The sequence below is a fragment of the Coregonus lavaretus genome, assembly GCF_964263955.1.
Source record: "Coregonus lavaretus genome assembly, chromosome: 18".
NCBI classification, from domain to species: domain Eukaryota; kingdom Metazoa; phylum Chordata; class Actinopteri; order Salmoniformes; family Salmonidae; genus Coregonus; species Coregonus lavaretus.
Genome location: NC_140005.1, coordinates 42,934,124 through 42,957,293, shown reverse-complemented (window position 1 = coordinate 42,957,293; position 23,170 = coordinate 42,934,124). Strand labels below are relative to the sequence as shown.

At 43.1% G+C, this 23,170-nt stretch overlaps 2 protein-coding genes across 2 annotated transcripts; one reads left to right on the top strand and one right to left on the bottom strand.

The window, feature by feature from the left end:
• Positions 1-13,315: 13,315 nt before the first annotated feature.
• On the bottom strand, positions 13,316-19,183 carry alkbh1 (alkB homolog 1, histone H2A dioxygenase). The gene is made up of 3 exons (XM_084182571.1): positions 19,037-19,183; positions 16,362-16,523; positions 13,316-15,893 (listed from the first exon to the last, which is right to left on the bottom strand). Exons 1-3 carry the CDS (start codon positions 19,141-19,143, stop codon positions 15,782-15,784), a joined length of 381 nt encoding a protein of 126 aa, XP_084038697.1. The 5' UTR covers positions 19,144-19,183; the 3' UTR covers positions 13,316-15,781.
• A 174-nt stretch (positions 19,184-19,357) lies between these two features.
• Positions 19,358-20,911, top strand: slirp (SRA stem-loop interacting RNA binding protein). Its single transcript, XM_084182042.1, has 4 exons — positions 19,358-19,463; positions 20,148-20,206; positions 20,337-20,444; positions 20,693-20,911. Exons 1-4 carry the CDS (start codon positions 19,397-19,399, stop codon positions 20,720-20,722), a joined length of 264 nt encoding a protein of 87 aa, XP_084038168.1. The 5' UTR covers positions 19,358-19,396; the 3' UTR covers positions 20,723-20,911.
• Positions 20,912-23,170: the final 2,259 nt, after the last annotated feature.

The following is a 23,170-nucleotide window of genomic DNA, read 5'->3' as shown; positions in this document are numbered from 1 at the left end:
CCGTATTGAGGGGAGGATGGATGGGGCCATGTATCGCGAGATCTTGGCCAACAACCTCCTTCCCTCAGTAAGAGGATTGAAGATGGGTCGTGGCTGGGTCTTCCAGCATGACAACGACCCGAAACACACAGCCAGGGCAACTAAGGAGTGGCTCCGTAAGAAGCATCTCAAGGTCCTGGAGTGGCCAAGCCAGTCTCCAGACCTGAACCCAATAGAAAATCTTTGGAGGGAGCTGAAAGTCCGTATTGCCCAGCGACAGCCCCGAAACCTGAAGGATCTGGAGAAGGTCTGTATGGAGGAGTGGGCCAAAATCCCTGCTGCAGTGTATGCAAACCTGGTCAAGACCTACAGGAAACGTATGATCTCTGTAATTGCAAACAAAGGTTTCTGTACCAAATATTAAAGTTCTGCTTTTCTGATGTATCAAATACTTATGTCATGCAATAAAATGCAAATAGATTACTTAAAAATCATACAATGTGATTTTCTGGATTTTTGTTTTAGATTCCGTCTCTCACAGTTGTAGTGTACCTATGATAAAAATTACTCTACATGCTTTGTAAGTAGGAAAACTTGCAAAATCGGCAGTGTATCAAATACTTGTTCTCCCCACAGTATATGGTGTGCAGGTGTGGTTGGAAGCATAAGGGCTTATCTGAAAACCACACCACAAAAAAAAAAACATACAATACGTACAAAAATAAAAAAGGTTTGTTAAAACAAATAACAAAACCTACTAATTATAAATTTATAAATTAATTGATCAGTAATAACATACAAAAACTAACAATATTTGTTTTGTTTAAATGTGTGTGTGCATGTGAGTGTGTGATAGTTAGGCTATATGGAGGAGATTACTGAGTAGTTTGGTTCATCAGGCTGACCCCCACTGTAACTCAGTAAAATCATTGCGTTTATATTTTGGTTCAGTATTCAATGTTGTTGATCCATTCTCAAGTTCTCCCCTATAACAGCCATTACACTCTGTAACTGTTTTAATGTCACCATTGGCCTCATGGTGAAATCTCTGAAATCCGGCAACTGAGTTAGGAAGGAGTGACTGTGTAAATTTGCAGTGACTGTGTAAATTTTGATGTTACTCATATTGATGTTACACAGGAAACAGAAACCAGTTGGGACTTACTGTGTGAATGTGCAGGTTGACAACATGCCTAGTAAAGTTTGCTTAACTATATATCTTTGTCTGTCGTGACTACAACGCAAAGCATATTAAAACATGGTGGCAGCGGTACTCAAAAGAACCTGAATCTCATCGATGTAAAGGAAGAATACATCCCAGGCGGCAGTTTGAAAAAGTGCTGCGTTTACAGGCTAGTCATCACGCCGAACGTTAACGTTAGCTAGCTATCGTATCCAATAGCTAGCTGGCTATTGGATACAAGCAGATTTGTGAGTAGCTAACGTCCCATTCTACGAATAAATCGCCATGGAAAATGCACTGAAACCTCCGGAAAAATAGACTTTGATGATTGTAATTTAGCACTGACCTGGAAAAGATGGAAAGAGAATTAAATTTGTACATGGCTCTTACAATGAGAGAAAAACCTGAGGATTACTAAGTGAAGCTACTGTATTATCTCATTGAGGAAAAAGGCAGAGAGATTTGTGAGACTCTATGTGTGGGCAGTACAAAAGACAATCTCTCTGTTGAGGAAGTAATTGCAGCAATGGATGCATTTTGTGATCCAAAGAAAAATGAAACAATTGAGAGATAATTTTTTCATGCGAAGTCAGGGCCAAGATGAGAGTTTAGACAAATATCTCACTGAATTGAGGACTCTAGTGGCCACCTGCAATTTTGGAGTATTCACAGACTCTCTTATCAGGGACAGGATTGTGTGTGGCACATGTGATCCACACTTAAGAGAGCGCTTACTCAGAGAGACTGATCTCAGTTTAGAGTTTAGAGAAATGCATACAGATTGGAAGAGCTGCAGAACTGTCCAGACAGAGAGCTAAAGTCATAAATGTGCAGGGCCCTGTAGCAGTGCATGCAGTCACACAGAAAGATAGACCGAGAGGAAGAGGAGACCCTACAGAGGGACAGAGCATTATACAATGCAGATACTGTGGACAGACACATGAGAGAAAAAAGGAAAAATGCCCTGCATATGGACAAAAATGTAAATCCTGTGGAAAAAAACAATCACTTCTCTACGGTTTGCAAAAGTGCAGGGACCAGCAAGAGAAACAGAGTCCTGGCAATGGATAATGCGTTAGCTGACTCAGAGAGCGGTGAGGATGTTCTCTGCATCACACTAGGGCCAAAGTCAGAGAGCATCAAGGTGGTGCAGTAGAAAACCACAGAGCCCAATGCAGCTCTCTTCGCAACCATGCTGGTCAACATAAAGTCAGTCAGATTTCAGCTAGATTGTGGTGCTAGTTGTAATGTTATCCCTGCAAACCTCATAAAAGTCAGTCACCTAGAGCCCTGCAGTCAGGTATTGGTGATGTATAACAAGAGTACTCTGACGCCACTGGGGAAGTGCACACTTAAAGTGATCAATCCACGCAATAAGACAACCTACCGAGTTGAGTTAATCGTAGTCAACAAGAATGTGCACAGGCCCATTCTAGGCAGTAAGGCTATCCAGGCAATGGAGTTGATTACTGTGCAGCATCACAACATCCTGGCCTTCGAGAAAACAACAGGATCCTGGACTAAAGAGCAAATTAAACAAGAGTACTCTGATGTATTCCGGGGAGATGGATGCTTACCCGGCAAACTGAAGCTGGAAGTGGATGAGCGAGTGGAGCCCGTCCAGCTGCCAAAGAGAAGAGTGCCAGTAGTACTATATAAACCACTCAAAGAGGAGCTCAGTGGTCTAGAGAAAAGAAGGAGGATAAAAGCAGTTGAAAAAAGCACAGATTGGATTAGCAGCCTGATCGTAGTGAAGAAACCGTCTGGAAAACTAAGAGTGTGCATTGATCCGAAACCTCTCAACAAGGCGCTCAAGAGGAGCCATTACCCACTTCCCACTATTGAAGACGTGCTGCCAGATCTGAACAGAGCACGCGTGTTCTCTGTTTGTGATGTAAAAAATTGATTTTGGCATGTGGAACTGGAGGAGGAATCTCACCACGTTCTCTACTCCCATGGGACGCTACAGGTGGCTGCGCATGCCAATGGGAATCAGTCCAGCCCCAGAGATCTTTCAGAGGAAGATGAACCCGGCAATGGAAGGTCTTCCAGGAGTCAAAATCATTGCAGATGACATCCTGATTGTGGGAGAAGGAGACAACGATGAAGCGGCGACTCTGGACCACAACAAAAACCTGAAAATGCTCCTGGACAGATGCAGGTAGCTCAATATCAAGCTGAATCCGGAGAAGCTGCAGCTCAGGCTGAAGGAAGTGCCCTACATTGGCCACCTGCTAACATCAGAGGGGTTGAAAGTGGACCCAGGAAAAGTGACAGCCATTAAACAGATGCCTAGGCCTATAGATGCCTAGGCCTATAGATGTGCAGCGCTTCCTGGGCATGGTAAACTACCTAGCCAAGTTCTGCAGCCACGCCACGGAGCTCTGCGAGCCACTGCGACAGCTAACACACAAGGACTCACTGTGGGAGTGATGCCATTGCACAGACCCATGTGCTGAAATACTACAACCCAACAGAGCAGCTTGTACTACAGTGTGATGCTTCAGAGAGTGGGTTAGGAGCAGCCTTGATGCAGGGAGGACAACCAATAGCGAACGCCAGCAGAGCCCTGACAGAGACTGAAAAAGGGTATGCACAGATAGAGAAGGAGCTGCTTGCAGTGGTGTTTGGCATGGAGAGGTTCCACCAATTCACATATGGACGAACTGTGGAAGTGCAGTCAGATCACAAGCCTCTAGAGAGCATCATGACAAAGCCTCTCCTCAGTGCACCAAAAAGACTACAACGCATGCTCATGAGACTCCAGTCTACCTCACAGAACAAGACAACAGAGGCCCTGTGGAGGTCGAAGTGGAATCAATCAATATGATACACTACCTCCCTGTGTCAAGCGAGAGACTAAAGCACATCCAGAGAGCCACTGAGCTGGACTGGGAGCTCCAGACACTGAACAATTTGATCCTGCAGGGGTGGCTTGAAGTGAAAGGACATTGGAAGTCGCCATGTATTTTCACAACAGAGATGAGCTGAGTGTGCAAAATTGAGTTATCTTCAGAGGTGAGCGAGTCGTTGTGCCTACTGCCCTCAGGTCAGAGATAATGCAGAGAATCCATTCCTCACACATAGGAACAGAGGGATGTCTGAGAAGAGCTCGCGAGTGTGTCTACTGGCCAGGCATGCATGCATAGCTGAGAACATACATGGCACAATGTAGCACCTGCACGGCATGGGGTATGAAGCAGCAGAAAGAAATGTTGAGGCCCCACGAAGCACCAAAGCGTCCCTGGGAAAAAATAGGGACTGACCTGTTCCAGTTCAACGACAGAGACTACATGGTCACAGTTGATTTTCTCTCCAACTTCTGGGAAGTGGACAATTTGGAGAACACACAGTCGAAAATGGTCATTCGAAAACTGAAGACACACTTTGCACGCTATGGGATACCTACATTTACATTTTAGTCATTTAGCAGACGCTCTTATCCAGAGCGACTTACAGTTAGTGAATAAACATTTTTAAAAATATATACTGGCCCCCCGTGGGAATCAAACCCACAACCCTGACGTTGCAAACGCCATGCTCTATCAACTGAGCTACATCCCTGCCGGCCATTCCCTCCCCTACCCTGGACGACGCTGGGCCAATTGTGCGCCGCCCATGAGTCTCCCGGTCGCGGCCGGTTGCGACAGAGCCTGGATTCGAAACCAGGATCTCTAGTGGCACAGTTAGCACTGTGATGCAGTGCCTTAGACCACTGCGCCACTCAGGAGAACCCCTGACATCTGACATCCTTTACTCAGACAATGGTCCCCAGTACTCTTCAGACGAGTTCCGAAGTTTCAGCAAGGCTTGGGACTTTACACACAAAACATAGTCTCCAGGATACCCGCAAAGTAATGGGAAAGTGGAATCGGCAGTGAAAACAGCCAAAAGACTGATGGCAAAAGCAAAGAGAGCAGGTGCTGACCCATACCTGGCCATGCTGCATCACAGAAATACCCCGTCACAAGGAACAGACAGCAGCCCTGCAATGGTGCTCATGGGAAGACGTACAAAGACACTACTTATAATGAGTGAAAATCTTCTGAGACCGGGGATGGCAAACTGTCAGCTGGAGAAGTTCAAAGAAAGACAGCAGAAACATGTGAAGTACTACGACACCTCTGCTAAGGATCTTACAGAGCTGCAACGAGATGGCAGGGTGAGAGTTCAGCCACTCACAGTACAGAAACACTGGTGGCAGAGGGCCACAGTTGTCAGACCAGTGGAGAAAAGGTCCTATGAGGTGAAGACAGAACAGGGACAAGTCTTCAGGAGGAACAGGCGACACCTGAGGAAGAGCAGAGAAATAGAGGAGGATTTCCCCACTGTTGAGGAGCCTGGCACAGAGCCAGTAAACAGAGCACCAGCTGACACCCAGCAGGGTGCTGAACACAACCTAGAGGTGGACGCTGCACCTCAACAAGTAGATCCAAACATCTCAGGTCAAGCACCTCCTGATGTAATCAACACTCCCCACACAAGGTCTGGTAGGGCCATCCGAAGACCTAGACACCTGAAAGACTTTGTGGGAAGGTAAACATAATAACAATGAATGGACAGTCAGAGACAGTAAACAAACATTCAGTTCACATTCCAGTTTATTGCAGACATGGAATACAAGCCAAAGTTAGGTGGAGTCAGCCTTTGTAGTTAAAGAAAAAAAAAAAAAAAAAAAGAGAACATGTAGCAATATTGATATTACTCATATTGATGTTACACAGGAAACAGAAACCAGTTGGGACTTACTGTATGAATGTGCGGGTTGACAACATGCCTAGTAAAGTTTGCTTAACTATATATCTTTGTCTGTCGTGACTACAACGCAAAGCATATTGAAACAGTCAATGTCTGTTTTTTTTGTTTTTTTTTTACCTATCTACTAATATGTGCCCTTCTTTGCGAGGCATTGGAAAACATCCCTGGTCTTTGTGGTTGAAATTCAATGCTCAACTGAGGAACCTTACAGATAATTGTATTTGTGGGGTACAGAGATGAGGTAGTCATTCAAATATTATGTTAAACACTATTATTGCACAAGAGACCTTTATTTAACCTTTATTTTGACAGGGAGTCAATGCTGAGACCAAGGTCTATTTTCCAGATGAGCCCTGTTTAGCACCACAATACACATCAAAATACAATAAACACATTAAACTGCACATTCATATACTCGCTATTATACACAACAATACACGAAAAGCAAAACACAATCATAAATAACAGACACATTCTTCTGTAAAAAGGTCCACTAACAACCGTCTGAAATGCCCTAGAGGCACCAATTCCTCCAATTTTAAAGTGTATTGTAGATCATTCCACACGTAAGGTGAAAGGAAATTAAAGCCTGATTTACCTAACTCTCTAGACACCAAAGGAGTCTCCAGAGTTAACCAACCCTGTGAATGGGTGTGATAACTTGTCATTTTAAATCTTAACAGTGACGTTAGGTAAGTAGGACGTTTGTGGAGCAGGGTTTTGTAAACAAAAAGAGAGTAATGATGTGATCTACTGTCCTTGACTTCAAAGAGGTCCAGCCAACCTTTTGGTAAAGAATACAGTGATGAGTAATACAACTGTCTCCTGTGATAAAACGAAGGGCGCTATGAAAAAAACGGTATCCAAGGATTTAAGAGTAGTGGCAGCTGCACTTTGATAAAAAAGTATCACCATAATCAAGAACAGGTAGAAAGGTTGACTGCACAATCTGCTTCCTGCTGGCTAGAGAGACCAGATCTGTTTCTGTAAAAAAAGCCCAATTTAAATCTTAGTTTCTTCACAAGCTCAGTCGTATGTTTCTTAAACAATAAATCATTGCACGAGTTTTAAATCAGTAAGGGCTTCCTGCACAACTGCAAAATCGGACTGTAGCCTTATCACAGCCAGGTCAGCGGTCAGGGTAAACGCTTACATAATAGTATAATCCGCATAGAGATTTTTAAAAAATATATATTTTTTAAAGATCGACCAATAGCATTTATATAAATAGTGAAAAGAACAGGACCTCGACCTGCAGAACACCTTTATGTACACTACCGGTCAAAAGTTTTAGAACACCTACTCATTCAAGGGTTTTTCTTTATTTTTGCTATTTTCTACATTGTAGAAAACAATCCTCACCAATCTACACAAAATACCGCATAATGACCAAGCGAAAACATGTTTAGACATTTTTGTACATTAAAAATTTTAAACAGAAAGGCACACACCTGTCTATATAAGGTCCCACAGTTGACAGTGCATGTCAGAGCAAAAACCCATGCCATGAGGTCGAAGGAATTGTCCGTAGAGCGCCGAGACAGGATTGTGTCAAGGCACAGATCTGGGGAAGGGTAACATTTCTGCAGCATTGAAGGTCCTAAGAACACAGTGGCCTCCATCATTCATAAATGGAAGAAGTTTGGAACCCCCAAGACTCTTCCTAGAGCTGGCCACCCGGCCAAACTGAGCAATCGGGGGAGAAGGGCCTTGGTAAGGGAGGTGACCAAGAACCCAATGGTCACTCTGACAGAGCTCCAGAGTTTCTCTGTGGAGTTGGGAGAATCTTCCAGAAGGACAACCATCTCTGCAGCACTCCACCAATCTGGCCTTTATGGTAGAGTGGACAGACGGAAGCCACTAATCAGTAAAAGGCACATAACAGCCCGCTTGGAGTTTGCCAAAGGGCACCTAAAGGACTCTCAGACCATGAGAAACAAGATTCTCTGGTCTGATGAAACCAAGATTAAACTATTTGGCCTGAATGCCAAGCGTCACGTCTGGAGGAAACATGGCCCCATTCCTACGGTGAAGCATGGAGGTGGCAGCATCATGCTGTGGGGATGTTTTTCAGCGGCAGGGACTGGGAGACTAGTCAGGATTGAGGCAAAGATGAATGGAGAAAAGTACAGAGAGATCATTGATGAAAACCTGCTCCAGAGGACCTCAGACTGGGACAAAGGTTCACCTTCCAACAGGACAATGACCCTAAGCACACAGCCAAGACAACGCAGGAGTGGCTTCGGGACAAGTCTCTGAATGTCCTTGAGTGGCCCAGCCAGAGCCCGGACTTAAACCCGATCGATCATCTCTGGAGAGACCTGAAAATAGCTGTACAGCGACGCTCCCCATCCAACCTGACAGAGCTTGAGAAGAATGGGAGAAACTCCCCAAATACATTTACATTTTAGTAATTTAGCAGACGCTCTTATCCAGAGCGACTTACAGGAGCAATTAGGGTTAAGTGCCTTGCTCAAGGGCACATCAACAGATTTTTCACCTAGTCGGCTCAGGGATTAGAACCAGCGACCTTTCGGTTACTGGCACAACGCTCTTAACCACTAAGCTACCTGCCGCCCCGGTGTGCCAAGCTTGTAGCGTCATACCCAAGCAGACTCAAGGCTGTAATCGCTGCCAAAGGTGCTTCAACAAAGTACTGAGTAAAAAGGGTCTGAATACTTATGTAAATGTAACAAAATGTGGAAAAAGTCAAGGGGTCTGAATAGTTTCCAAATGCACTGTATATATACATATTCATAAGTACAGTTAAATTAGATCTTTAGAAAGAGAAGAGGCGCTGTGATACAAGATGTTTATCTGTTTTTTAAAGCTAAACTTGCTTTTAGCCTGAGCATTCCACGATGACATGGCTCTATACATAACTGATCGACACATTAAATCTGTTTTGGGTTTGGGTACCGTGAAGAAACCCATAGTGGCGTGTCTGGTGGGGTATGTTTGAAGTGTATGCAAATAGATTATACAAGTGGTTAGGCATTTAACACACAAATGTTTCTTAAAAAGATTAGAAGAGAAGTACTCAATTGCTCCTCAACCTTCAACCATGAAAGACTTTCAAGCATGTTGTTGTTAGTTCTGTGTGTGCAGTTAAGGGCAAGACGTGCTGCTTTGTTTTTGAGCCAGCTGCAGCTTTGCTAGGTCTTTCTTTGCTGCACCTGACCATATTACCGGACAGTAATCAAGATGGGACAAAATCAAAGCCTGAACAACTAGTACAGTTGATCTGTGTAAAACGTTTTTATAAAACAGACATGCCTTTTCCCATCTTCACAGCAACTTTGTCAACACAACTGACCATCCAATGTTACTCCTAGGAGTTCAGCTTCTTCAACTTGTTTAATGGTCACACCCTTTATGCACAACTCCAGCTGAGGTTTAGGTCTAAGAGAACGCTTTGAAACAAATACAATGCTTTTGGTTTTAGATGTACAGTGGGGGAAAAAATATTTAGTCAGCCACCAATTGTGCAAGTTCTCCCACTTAAAAAGATGAGAGAGGCCTGTAATTTTCATCATAGGTACACGCAGTGGCGGCTCCTGAAAAAATTCTCAGGGGGGGGCAATTTTTCTGATGATTTAGGTGACCTACACACATTTTAAAAAAGATATGTCCAGCAACAACATGAAGACAGGGGCAGCATATAAGTCAATACCAGAAGCATTTATTGACTGATCTCAAAAGTGTTGGCTTACCAGGGTTGGTGGAGCCCTCAGTTTCATCTTTGCCTCGCAAAGCTAACTCAAACACTCCGCAAAACTTCACACACTGGATTAGCCGGCTGAGGATGTGGCGGTTCTTGCTAATGTCGTAGTAAATATATTTGTTATAGTGAATATGGAATATGATATGTTGAGTAAAATGTTGTGCTAAGATCTATTTAGGTCAGGAGCTGGTTATAAGTTCTGTTCCTATCCAATAACAATGGACAAAAGGGTCCTATCTTGTCAGCCTTGTCAGTTTCAGTTCTCCAGTAAACTTGTGATTATCAACACTAACCTCATCGTTGTGGCGGCGGACAGCTAGCCTGTATCCCTCATCCAGTTGAGTGGGAATGTTCACTCTCCCCAAAGCAGACAATCTCAAACAGGTATCCATGTGGGTCTTTGACAGCTCATGTTTCTTAATCTTTCCTGAAAGATGGTGCATGTCCGTTACACACCAGTCGCTGTCCAAGCGGTGCTGTCTGCCGTGCCGCCTTCAGGGTGAAAGAGTAAGCAGGGGGTAGCAGAAGACTGCATTAGCTACATCGCAGCCTGCTAGCCAGGTTTTTCGTTCGTACCAATTTTTGGAAAATCCTCGGGTGTAGGACTTCCCCCCTTTAGTAGAAACCTGTTGAATTATTAAATTTGGTCTGGGAGGTCCTAATTGTTTCGTTGCCAATTTATCTTCATTTGTTCGCCGACAAAAAGGAACTTCTTTCAAAGACACAATCGAGTTGCACTGAAGCCTAGCCATTTTGACAGTAATAGTGAATTGATTGACGCTGCTACCCGCTCTTTTCTTAGTTACGTTCATGGTTATGTTACGTATGACGAAAGCGCATAAGTGCAAGCCCTCAGAAACCCATAGAGATTGTATTGAAAGCTCTGATATTTGAAAAAAATAGATTTTACATGGGAGTCTATGACAGACTTCTGGGCGATTTTCAACCTGACTGAAATCGCCCCAAAAGGGGGGGGGGGGGGGCATTTGAAGCACGACTTTAGCCTGATTGGACATTTAGTGGCACTGTGGCAGATCAGACGTCTAGATTACAACACTGATAACTACTGTTGCCGTGATATAATTGATTAGAAAAAAAATCCCTTCCTTTTCCCGTTTGGCAGTGCGTCGCCCATATCGCCCTATTGAACACACCGCCCCTGGGTACACGTCAACTATGACAGACAAAATGATAAAAAAGAATCTCCAGAAAATCACATTGTAGGATTTTTTATGAATTTATTTGCAAATTATGGTGGAAAATAAGTATTTGGTCAATAACAAAAGTTTCTCAATACTTTGTTATATACCCTTTGTTGGCAATGACACAGGTCAAACGTTTTCTGTAAGTCTTCACAAGGTTTTCACACACTGTTGCTGGTATTTTGGCCCATTCCTCCATGCAGATCTCCTCTAGAGCAGTGATGTTTTGGGGCTGTCGCTGGGCAACACGGACTTTCAACTCCCTCCAAAGATTTTCTATGGGGTTGAGATCTGGAGACTGGCTAGGCCACTCCAGGACCTTGAAATGCTTTTTACGAAGCCACTCCTTCGTTGCCCGGGCGGTGTGTTTGGGATCATTGTCATGTTGAAAGACCCAGCCACGTTTCATCTTCAATGCCCTTGCTGATGGAAGGAGGTTTTCACTCAAAATCTCACGATACATGGCCCCATTCATTCTTTCCTTTACACGGATCAGTCGTCCTGGTCCCTTTGCAGAAAAACAGCCCCAAAGCATGATGTTTCCACCCCATGCTTCACAGTAGGTATGGTGTTGTTTGGAAGCAACTCAGCATTCTTTGTCCTCCAAACACGACGAGTTGAGTTTTTACCAGAAAGTTCCATTTTGGTTTCATCTGACCATATGACATTCTCCCAATCCTCTTCTGGATCATCCCAATGCACTCTAGCAAACTTCAGACGGGCCTGGACATGTACTGGCTTAAGCAGGGGGACACGTCTGGCACTGCAGGATTTGAGTCCCTGGCGTCGTAGTGTGTTACTGATGGTAGGCTTTGTTACTTTGGTCCCAGCTCTCTGCAGGTCATTCACTAGGTCCCCCCGTGTGGTTCTGGGATTTTTGCTCACCGTTCTTGTGATCATTTTGACCCCGCGGGGTGAGATCTTGCGTGGAGCCCCAGATCGAGGGAGATTATCAGTGGTCTTGTATGTCTTCCATTTCCTAATAATTGCTCCCACAGTTGATTTCTTCAAACCAAGCTGCTTACCTATTGCAGATTCAGTCTTCCCAGCCTGGTGCAGGTCTACAATTTTGTTTCTGGTGTCCATTGACAGCTCTTTGGTCTTGGCCATAGTGGAGTTTGGAATGTGACTGTTTGAGGTTGTGGACAGGTGTCTTTTATACTCATAACAAGTTCAAACAGGTGCCATTAATACAGGTAACGAGTGGAGGACAGAGGAGCCTCTTAAAGAAGAAGTTACATGTCTGTGAGAGACAGAAATCTTGCTTGTTTGTAGGTGACCAAATACTTATTTTCCACCATAATTTACAAATAAATTCATTAAAAATCCTACAATGTGATTTTCTGGAGAAAAAAACAACCTACATTTGTCTGTCATAGTTGACGTGTACCTATGATGAAAATTACAGGCCTCTCTCATCTTTTTAAGTGGGAGAACATGCACAATTGGTGGCTGACTAAATACTTTTTTCCCCCACTGTATTCAAGACCAGTTTATTGTTAATTACCCATTCTGACAATGACTGTAACTCCTTGCTAAGAGTCTCAGTGAGCTCACTGGCTTTAGGTGCTGATGTGTAGAGTATGCAATCATTAGCATACATAGTCATTTTAGCTTCTTGTAAGACAAGTGGCAAATCATTTGTAAAAATATAGAAGAGTGACGGCCCAATGCAACTGCCCTGAGGCATACCACACTGTAGATATCTAATCTTAGAGAAGCTTACATTGAAGACTACTCTCTTGAGTTCTATTGGATAAGTAACTCTCCAACCATGTGAAGGCATGTGATGTAAAGCCATAACAAGGGAGTTTTTTCCAATAACAAATTATGATCAATAATGTCAAATGCTGTACTGAAATCTAACAATACAGCTGCAACTATCATCTCATTATCCATTTATTTTAGCCAATCATCAGTCATCTGAGTCAGTGCTGTACAAGTTGAGTGCTCTTCCCTATATGCATGCTGAAAGTCAGTAGTAAACTTATTTAAAAAGTAGCATTGTATTTGTTCAAACACAATTCTCTCCATCAGTTTACTAAGAACAGGCAGCAAACTGATTGGGTGGCTGTTAGTAAAGGCTCTATTTTTAGGTAGAGGAATAACTTTAGCTTCCTTCCACACCTGTGGGGACACTCTTTTAGGCTATGGTTAAAGACATGGCAAATATGGGTGGCAATACAGTCTGCTACCATTCTTAATAGTTTCCTATCTAGGTTGTCTATACCTGGTGGCTTATCACTACTGATGGATAACAACAGTCTTTCCACCTCTTCCACACAAACTTGACCAAATTCAAAAACAGTATTCCTTCTCTTTCATTATTAGATCTTGAATACACAAATATGATGTGTCATTGTTCAATGTTGTCATTTCACTCAGTTTGTCCACTTTACTTTAGTATTTGATCCCCTGCTGATTTTGTACGCTTGCCCACTGACAAAGAAATGATCAGTCTATAATTTTAATGGTAGGTTTATTTGAACAGTGAGAGACAGAATAACAACAACAAAAATCCAGAAAAACACATGTCAAAAATGTTAGAAATTGATTTGCATTTTAATGAGGGAAATAAAGTATTTGACCCCTCTGCAAAACATGACTTCGTACTTGGTGGCAAAACCCTTGTTGGCAATCACAGAGGTCAGACGTTTCTTGTAGTTGGCCACCAGGTTTGCACACATCTCAGGAGGGATTTTGTCCCACTCCTCTTTGCAGATCTTCTCCAAGTCATTAAGGTTTCGAGGCTGACGTTTGGCAACTCTAACCTTCAGCTCCCTCCACAGATTTTCTATGGGATTAAGGTCTGGAGACTGGCTAGGCCACTCCAGGACCTTAATGTGCTTCTTCTTGAGCCACTCCTTTGTTGACTTGGCGGTGTGTTTTGGGTCATTGTTATGCTGGAATACCCATCCACTACCCATTTTCAATGCCCTGTCTGAGGGAAGGAGGTTCTCACCCAAGATTTGACGGTATATGGCCCCGTCCATCGTCCCTTTGATGCGGTGAAGTTGTCCTGTCCCCTTAGCAGAAAAACACCCCCAAAGCATAATGTTTCCACCTCCATGTTTGACGGTGGGGATGGTGTTCTTGGGGTCATAGGCAGCATTCCTCCTCCTCCAAACACGGCAGGTTGAGTTGATGCCAAAGAGCTCCATTTTGGTCTCATCTGACCAAAACACTTTCACCCAATTCTCCTCTGAATCATTCAGATGTTCATTGGCAAACTTCAGACGGGCATGTATATGTGCTTTCTTGAGCAGGGGGACCTTGTGGGCGCTGCAGGATTTCAGTCCTTCACGGCGTAGTTTGTTACCAATTGTTTTCTTGGTGACTAAGGTCCCAGCTGCCTTGAGATCATTGACAAGATCCTCCCGTGTAGTTCTGGGCTGATTCCTCACCGTTCTCATGAACATTGCAACTCCACAAGGTGAGATCTTGCATGGAGCCCCAGGCCGAGGGAGATTGACAGTTCTTTTGTGTTTCTTCCATTTGCGAATAATCGCACCAACTGTTGTCACCTTCTTACCAAGCTGCATGGTGATGGTATTGTAGCCCATTCCAGCCTTGTGTAGGTCTACAATCCTGTCCCTGACATCCTTGGAGAGCCTTTGGTCTTGGCCATGGTGGAGAGTTTGGATTTGATTGCTTCTGTGGACAGGTGTCTTTTATACAGGTAACAAACTGAGATTAGGAGCACTCCCTTTAAGAGCGATGTTATATTCTTGTATTCCTACTGCTGTATCATCAAAAGTGCTGGTGGTCGTGACCTTGGAGGATGTACTGTACAGTACCCATAAAATGATGCAGCCTCCACCATGCTTGAAAACATGTATGGCAGAGTTTCTCTTATTTTGTTTTTTGCTTTGTCCCAGAGCAGTTTTTTTCAGTTTCCTAGCAAACACCTCGACACCCTGTTTGTTAAAGTGAACTAGGTCGTACATCAGCTGTGGGTGAATGTCACAGTGGTTCGCTAGGTAAACATTGTCCAAGACAGCACAGCCTTTAGACAGCTCAGCATTGTTGCGTGGCAACAGCGTGGACATAGTGATTTTGGTGTTAGGAAATCTCTCTGCAGCTCTGGCTGCCACTTGCTGCATTGCAGGAGCTACATGTCCTCTCATTGCCATCAAATCATTAGTACCTGTGTGAATTATGTTTGTCCCCATTTAATTTGTTGCTTGACAGACTTTAAGGCACTTGCTGTTGTTGGGCACCATAGCTTCCTGACTGACATGGAAGGAAATAGCAGTTTCTCTCTGAGAAATATCTCATTGGAATCACATAAAATGAAGGCCATAGTGTGCTCTGCCTGTGTGCTGCTGTGTCTGGAGTGATGTTCTTTGGATAAAGTGGGGTGGGGACCACAGGTGACCTTTCGTTGTATTCCTCTCTCCTGAGGGTCCCAGCATGGCTCCGCTGGCGCTGGTGTTGGGATGTTAGGTCTGACCAGACCTCCTCAAGATCCTATCTGATAAGGGGAATGTGCTGGTGTGGAAGGAGTTGTTTTGGGTCTGGTTACTTACACCGAGTCTATATGAATTCTGGAGGTTCACTTTGAGAAGCGGTTGTACTGCCGACAAGGGGATGTATGGGTGTGGTAGTGAGGGTTGTGGTAGGCTCCAGTTGTTATCTTAGAGTGTGAATGGTTGTGTCGTAGCAATTCTATGACTGCTGACAACTCCCTTTGTAGCTCCTCCCTGGTGTCAGCTACGTCTCTTCTCATGATGCACTCGACCGTTGCCAGTTTCTCTCTTAGCTCTTCCTTATCCTGCCTCAGAACTGTCACCTCCCCACGAAGCTCTTTCACCTCTATCTCCAGTAGGGAGATACTCCCAAAGGCCTGGGACAGGTTGTCACTCTACATGTCTGCTAAGTTGGCTCGGTTTTGTATGAGGATGGGGGGGACTTTTGGTATTAACTGATTTCTCATCAGGTCTGTCTGATTGAAGTGTAGCAGTTAGAGTGACCCTGGTAGTCTATGGTCACCCAGCGAAGCTTCTCCAACAGTCTCTTGGGCTCCCTGATCCTCGAGCCAGCCTTCCTGTGGGGAATCACACAGATAATACATGTATTTTATTTCATTACAACGAGAATCTCAAAGACACTTAAAAAAACCAGAAAAGAAAAATACAGCAGTTCTGGCAGTTCTTGGACGATGGTCTTCCACCGATTCAGGTGATAGATCATACCAGGCTCAGCAGACAGAAGCATATAAAGTGAATGTTACCCATTCTAATCAATTGATTACATAGAACCCCCTATGCTTTTCACATGTATAAACCTTTAAAATACAACCTTCAAAACTGAAAGTAAAATACAAAGAGAAATAAAAGACAATGATCAAATATAGTCCTTTGATTGAATTGAGTCTCTCTAGCCTAAATCAAACGTGCAAGTTGAGTTCCATTCTGATAAACTATTCACTGTGACTCAAATAAGAATGGAAGTACACACACTCAAGCAATATCACCACCAAGATGGCCGCCGGTGCTGAAAGTAATCTATTTACCGGAGCACATCTGCACTCTTCCCCAAGATGTCCTGTGTTTCTGTGGGCGTCATGTGCATGTCCAGGTTACGCACGTTGGGTTTCTGTGGGTAAGTCTTCAGACACTGTCTCACCCAGTGCTGCTGGGAGCCTGGCAGGAACGGGTGGAGATGAAGATGAACCCTGATTGGGAAGGAAAACACAGGGATTATTAAATTCAATTCAACAGATATATTAGATTGAGCATGTGTCAGAACGTGTAGTAGGTATATAAGGTTGGAAAACAGTCTATAAAACAGAATGAGGTGACCAGCATTCAATGACTATATATATACACTGAACAAAAATAAACGCAACATGTAAAATGTTGGTCCCATGTTTCATGAGTAGAAATAAAAAGGTCCTAGAAATGTTGCATATGCACAAAAAGCTTATTTCTCTAAAATGTTGTGCACAAATTTGTTTACATCCCTGAGTGAGCATTTCTCCTTTGCCAAGATAATCCATCCACCTGTTTAATCAAGAAGCTGATTAAACAGCATGATCATTATGTAGGTGCAACTTGTACTGGGGACAATAAAATGCCACTCTACAATGTACAGTTTTGTCACAAAACACAATGCCACAGATGTCTCAAGTTGAGGGAGCATGCAATTGGCATGCTGACTGAAGGAATGTCCATCAGAGCTGTTGCCAGATAATTTAATGTTAATTTCTCTACAATAAGCCACCTCCAACGTAGTTTTAGAGAATTTTACAGTATGTCCAACTGGCCTGACAACGAAGGCCACAGTGGGGAAAATGGCAGAAAAAGAAATAAGAAAGAAAGTGGTGCCTATTATGAATAAACATGGAGTGGGGGATTACACAGGCCTTCTGAAAGATCTTGTGAAGGAGAAGATGGGCAAGAAAAAAAGGAGAGAGAATATGTTTTGAGTGAATATGGAATGGAGGATCGCACAGAACTTTTGGAAGAGCTTGAGGAGGAAAATGGGACAGGACGAGAGTGAAGATAAAATAAATGTGGTGGCAGGTGCAATGATGACTGCTGAGAAGAAGTTGAGTGTAGAGGGAAGTAGTGAGGTGAGGAAGGTGGGCGTCAAGTGGAAAAACAGGGATACCTGCTCCAGTAGTTCAGAGATGGAACTTGTTAAGAGAGAGGGTGAAGTACCTGCGGCGAGTTCGGGCCTTGTTCCAAGGATGATAAAGATGATTTTGTCCTAGTGGGAGTAAGATTTGTAGAGAGAATGGATCCTTGCCGTTTGGTTGATCCATATGTGGTGTCAGGTTGGGTGGAGGAGAGGTTGGGGACTGTTGAGATGGTGAAGGTCACTCAGAGTGGACTCGTGATGATTTATTGTGTGTCCTCCACCTAGAGGGAGAGGGCGCTCCGGATTATGAGATTAGGGACAAGAATTGGGCGCCGTTGAAAGGAATGATAACAGGGGTGGCATTAAGTGTTGAGGAGGAGCAGTTGAAATGGAAGATTCTCGGTGTCTGTGACGCCCGCCGCGGCTTGATGAGACGTAGATCCGGTGGGGAAACAGAGGAGACATTATCCGTCATGCTGAGTTTTGATGCAGAGTCATTACCAGATATGGTCAAGGTAGGAAGTGTCATTTATCCCGTGAGAGTTTATGTTCCGAAAATATTACGGTGTTTTAGGTGTCAAGGTTATGGGCATATTGCAGCAGTGTGTAGGCGGGATATGACTAGATGTGAGACGTGTGCAGGAGGGCATGAGACGAAGGAATGTGTGGTACCAGGGGAGAAAGTTGCGTGTGTTAGTTGTGGGGGTGATCATGGGGCTGGAGATTGGAGGAGTCCGGTAAGAGAAAGGCAGATTGAGGTTGCTACGGTTAGAGTAGTACAGAAAGTGCCGTATGCCGAAGCAGTGAAGAGAGTGGTAGAGGAAGATGGGTACAGGGTGAGGGTTCCTGAAAGGATTCCTGTGAGTAGGCAGTGATCAAGAGAGAGTGATGGAACAATATGTGCTTCATTAAGGCGGGCTTTTTAGCATTTATAGCCATGGTTGTTAATTGTACTGCATAAATTAGTACTTGGGATTGCGAGAATTTACTGCAGAACAGCTGCAGGGTGTTGAGTGGTAGTGATATGTCCTCTCAGACCGTTGGTCTGAAGTAGGACTAGGTTGGGTTGAATAATGGAATGGGTGGTGGGTTTTTAGAGAGGGCTAATAGGTGGTAGGGTAATTTTCCTTTTCCCAATTTTGTATTATTGTATCTAAGAATATAATGTAGGTATGCCGTGAATGGCCTCACACCAGTACAGTAGGTGGCAGTGTATGCACCTAAAAGATGGATGCGATCCACCAACCAAATCCCAAAGAAGAAGACTCCTCAATCAACCAACCAAACAAACAATCACCCAATCAATGCGAGTGACATGCCGAGGCAAAGGTGGGTGGCTGTGTAAACTTGTTCCACATGTAATGCACTGCAATTTATCCAGAAGTTGGCATGACTATGTTTTATAGCACATTAATTCACTTTTTATATGTTCAATGTATATCTGTAGGCAAACTCTGACAGTGTCAATATTGTAGAACTAGTAGCTAGTTAGCGAAGCCTGCAAGTAGCTAGCTAGCCAATTACGTTAGCATTAGGAGAGGTGGAGTTCCTCTGTTTACATTAACATTACAAATATTCGTTGTAAGCTATATTGGAAACACTCACTTTCCCATGTTTGACAATTTTCGAGAAGTCAATGACATCGCTGAAGTCAGGTGGAGGATTTCTTCGATTGCAGAATTTGAACAAGTTCTAAATGCATCTTCCCCCATACTATTCTATGGAGGCTGCCATCTTTGCCAACACTAAAATGACCTTTCAACTATTATTTTTATTTGTTTTACAAGTAAGCAAAACATTGCAAAACAGCATTTTGTTAAATATTTATAAAGTTTGTTTTTAATTTGTCAAATAAAGCTGAACTTTGTGATTTTAAGTCCTTATTTAAAAAATATTTGTAAAAACCAACACCGGTGTGTGTCACGTGACTCGGGTCAGAGGTAGCTCGAGTTCCAAGGATACAATATGTCAGGGTCGTCGAAGAAGATTTTCGAGGTGTTTGTGTCTAAAATACCATGGACCCTTGCAAGCAGTAAGCATGGTTTTTATTGGAATTAGAATTAATATATGTTGGCAATTTTGTTAGGCTGTGAACTTTTGTGGGCGCCTTTACATCATGTTGTGAGTGCTGCCTTGACAATGGTCGCTAGCCATGTGTGCGGCTTTCATCTCAACCAGCGTTTCTCTGCCTCTATTTTTGCATCAGTACTCATTTGGTATTTATTGTATCGATTGCTAAATTATCAGGCTTATTGTAGGCTAATGATGTGGGTTTTGCATGTCAATGAGATGGCTACTGTAGGTAACTGTCTGATTAATCAGACTCTAGCTAATACACAATTAACTGTGTAGCTTTTACAGTCTCTGATTAATCAGACAAATTAACTATCAGCATTGTGTGTGTGTGTACGGTTACACTGTAGACTTTGCTTTACTAAGTTAGTTAGCTAACTACAGTGGTAGAACGTGTAATTTACATTTACATTTTAGTCATTTAGCAGACGCTCTTATCCAGAGCGACTTACAGTTAGTGAGTGCATACATTTTTCATATTGAATCAATTTTTAATTCAGGCTGTAACACAAGATATGGAAGAAATCAAGGTGTGTGAATACTTTCTGAAGGCACTGAATGTTCTATTTTTTTTGCCATAATGAATATGTGGATTCTTCAATGTACTTTCATATGTGCGTTCCTTATTGGTATTTTCTTTCAGAGGAGATGAATGAGTACTTTGGGCAGTTCGGTCAAGTCAAGAAATGCCTCATTCCCTTTGTAAGTACACCGGCCTCAACAGATTGTTTAATGATTGAGAAACCTGTGAGCCCACTAATATCACAATGTCTATCTCATTTGGCCTATATCACAACCTCCATCTTGACTTACAATGTATGTCTTCTAACAGGACAAAGAGACAGGCTTCCACAGAGGCTTCTGCTGGATCGGTTACACGTCCGAGGAAGGCCTGAATAATGCTCTCCAGAAAGACCCACACATACTGGAGGGAGCCAAGGTATAGTTCACTAGATTAGATAATGTCAACCCCATTGCCCATCATTGGATGGTATACCCTGAACTTTTGTTGTTGACTAAAATGTGTTAAGACTTTGTTGTAATCTTAGTATAGAATGTATGTGTATTTTCTTCATTCTAGTTTGAAAGCCAATGTGATTTGTCTTAAATCAAATACACATCACCTTAACATGTCATTAACCAAACTAAACATGACATGTATTTTTCACTCCCATTGTGTCTTTTTAGGTTCAAGTTCAAAGAAACAGAAAAGTGTGACAGCGGGACAGAAAACAAACAGAGGTGATGGAGGAAAGCTGAAGGTGTGTGTTTGTATATATGAGGGGGTGAAATAAATACCTATGTAATTCAACTAGACCTCCCAACAGTCATATGTTTAGTTTTTTCATAGTATTATGTCTTCATATTTATTGTCATTTCTCAAAATAAAGAGACACGATTACTGTTTGTTTTGCATGTCTACAAAATGGACGAAGAAAGAAGTGTTTCTTTTTGTATCCTGTTAGTAACTGCATATTATTCCTTACTAAGCTAACATATGGAATTGTTTTAAGGTGGTCATACCAAGGATCATTTAGCTATTTGATTTGGAATTTTAGGACCCCTTAAGGTATAAGAAAATGTCAAAACATTATTTGATGGAACATTGAATTTGACCTTAATGCTATTAGCCTATAGAAACGCATTGAATAACCGCTTCATACATGGATAAACAGATAGTCCAAAAAATTATCTAAAGGAAGTTTGTTCTGAAGTGTCTGTCATATATCTGAGAGATACAAGCAAGATCAGCAAACTATATAAAAAATAAAACATTTGACCCCTTAGTTTAGTGCCTAAAATATCTCCATAAATACTGGCATTGAGTTTTTAAACTGGTTCCATGCTAACGTCATACTAGTCTTGTGAGGCTTGTGGGCGTCCTAGAGCAAAACAACCGACATGTTCGTGAGAGACTGACCTTTCCATAGAGTGGTCATATTAGTGTGTAGCCCAAAGTGTTCGGACGCTACAGACAGAAGTTGGCAGATCGGCTGTACCGGCGACTTCAGACGAGACCCGTGACGCTTGTGGGGGTCGTAGAGCAAAACGGAGAACACCATCGCATTCGTGAGAGAGTAATCTTTCCACAGAGGGGTCATAATAGTTATGGTCTCATGGTCTGACAAACACCGCTGTTTCTGTGTTGTGGGTTTAATCTGGTTGAGTGTCAGTAAATGTCTTAGTCATTTCTTAGTTCACAGATATGAAGGAAAACACAGACACATTTTGTTTGGAATATATATATTTTTTATTCCATTCATGAATGCTTGATATTAAAGTAATGGCAATAGGTAATATGTTTGTATTTTGACACATACCTGAGTCGACTGTGCCGAGAGTGGATCTTGATTGAAAACCTTTGTATAATCTCTAATGCTTCTCTCCTGCTTCTTGGCCATCTCCATCTTATCCTCTACTCTCCCTATTTTCTTCCTTCCTCTGCTTCTCCTTCCTCTTTTCCTCCTCCCACTGCTTCTCCCATTCAGAGGCAGTGTCCTCATCTGAACTCTCTTCTTGCGCTGACTCTTCCTGGGGCCTTGTGTGTTGTCCTCTTGACAACTAGATTATGAAACATCTGTAAGCCCCTCTTGGTGGCATACTCCGGTCTCCTGTTCTCCTCCAACTCCCTCAGACGCTCCTGCGCCGCCGCCTCCCTCAAATCACTGAAGAAATCAGCCCGCTGGTTATGCTGCTCTTCCATTCTGGTTGCCTCTGCTTACTTCCTGTGCTCCTCTTTCTCCTGGGATTCCAGCCTCACCTGCTCCGGGAGTTTCTCCTCCTTCCTCAAATCCTCCTTCTTCCTCCAGCTCTCTGCTTCCAGCTTCTCCTCTCTCGCCCTTTTCTCCAGCTCTTTTTCTTCTTCTTCAATTTCGCTTCCACAATCTCTCCATCTTCACTGCCCTCATCCCAGTCCCTCCGTTCTGTCTCTATTGCGATCTGCTCTTCCTTTTTGTTCTCACTCTGTTCATCCTCGGCTCTCTTCTTCTCCACCTCTCACCCTTTTCTCCTCCTTCCTTTTCTCCAGCTTTTCCTGTTTTTATTTTTCCTCTTCACTGTCCTCATCCCAGTCCCACTCCCTTTTTGCGTTCACTTTTTTTACTCATCACATACGCTTCTGCTACCGTTTGCTATCTGTCACTTTATTCCTAGTTAAATGTACAGTACATATCTACCTCAATGACCTTGTACCCCTGCATATCGACTCGGTACTGGTACCCGTTGTAAATAGCCAAGTTATCGTTACTCATTGTGTATATTATTACTTTTATTATTACGTGTTTTACTTCTCTATAATTTGTCTATTTTCTATCTCTGCATTATTGGGAAGGGCCTGTAAGTAATCATTTCACTGTTAGGCCACTGTCACACCCTGGCTCTGGGGACTCTATATGTTGAGCCAGGGTGTGTAAATTCTATGTGTTTATGTTCTGTGTGGGAGTTCTAGTTGTGGTATTTCTATGTTGGCCAGAGTGGCTCCCAATCAGAGGCAATGAGTGTCAGCTGTTGCTGGTTGTCTCTGATTGGGAGCCATATTTAAACAGTCTGTTTCCCTTAGTGTTTGTGGGATCTTGTTTCCGTTTGGTTGTTTCTGTGTTAACCGTAGGACTGCACGTTTCGTTTATTGTTTTGTTGTTATATTATCACTTATGATAATAAAGTTAA

Bases quoted from the DNA above. Each gene is read 5' to 3' on its own strand.
- alkbh1 (XM_084182571.1), bottom strand. From the start codon at position 19,143: ATGGGGGAAGATGCATTTAGAACTTGTTCAAATTCTGCAATCGAAGAA. The intron at 16,524-19,036 runs GTGAGTGTTTCC...CTTCCCAATCAG, and splicing joins AAATTGTCAAACATGGGAAA to GGTTCATCTTCATCTCCACC. The intron at 15,894-16,361 runs GTAAATAGATTA...GATTCCCCACAG, and splicing joins AAGAGTGCAGATGTGCTCCG to GAAGGCTGGCTCGAGGATCA.
- slirp (XM_084182042.1), top strand. From the start codon at position 19,397: ATGTCAGGGTCGTCGAAGAAGATTTTCGAGGTGTTTGTGTCTAAAATA. The intron at 20,207-20,336 runs GTAAGTACACCG...GTCTTCTAACAG, and splicing joins AGAAATGCCTCATTCCCTTT to GACAAAGAGACAGGCTTCCA. The intron at 20,445-20,692 runs GTATAGTTCACT...GTGTCTTTTTAG, and splicing joins ACATACTGGAGGGAGCCAAG to GTTCAAGTTCAAAGAAACAG.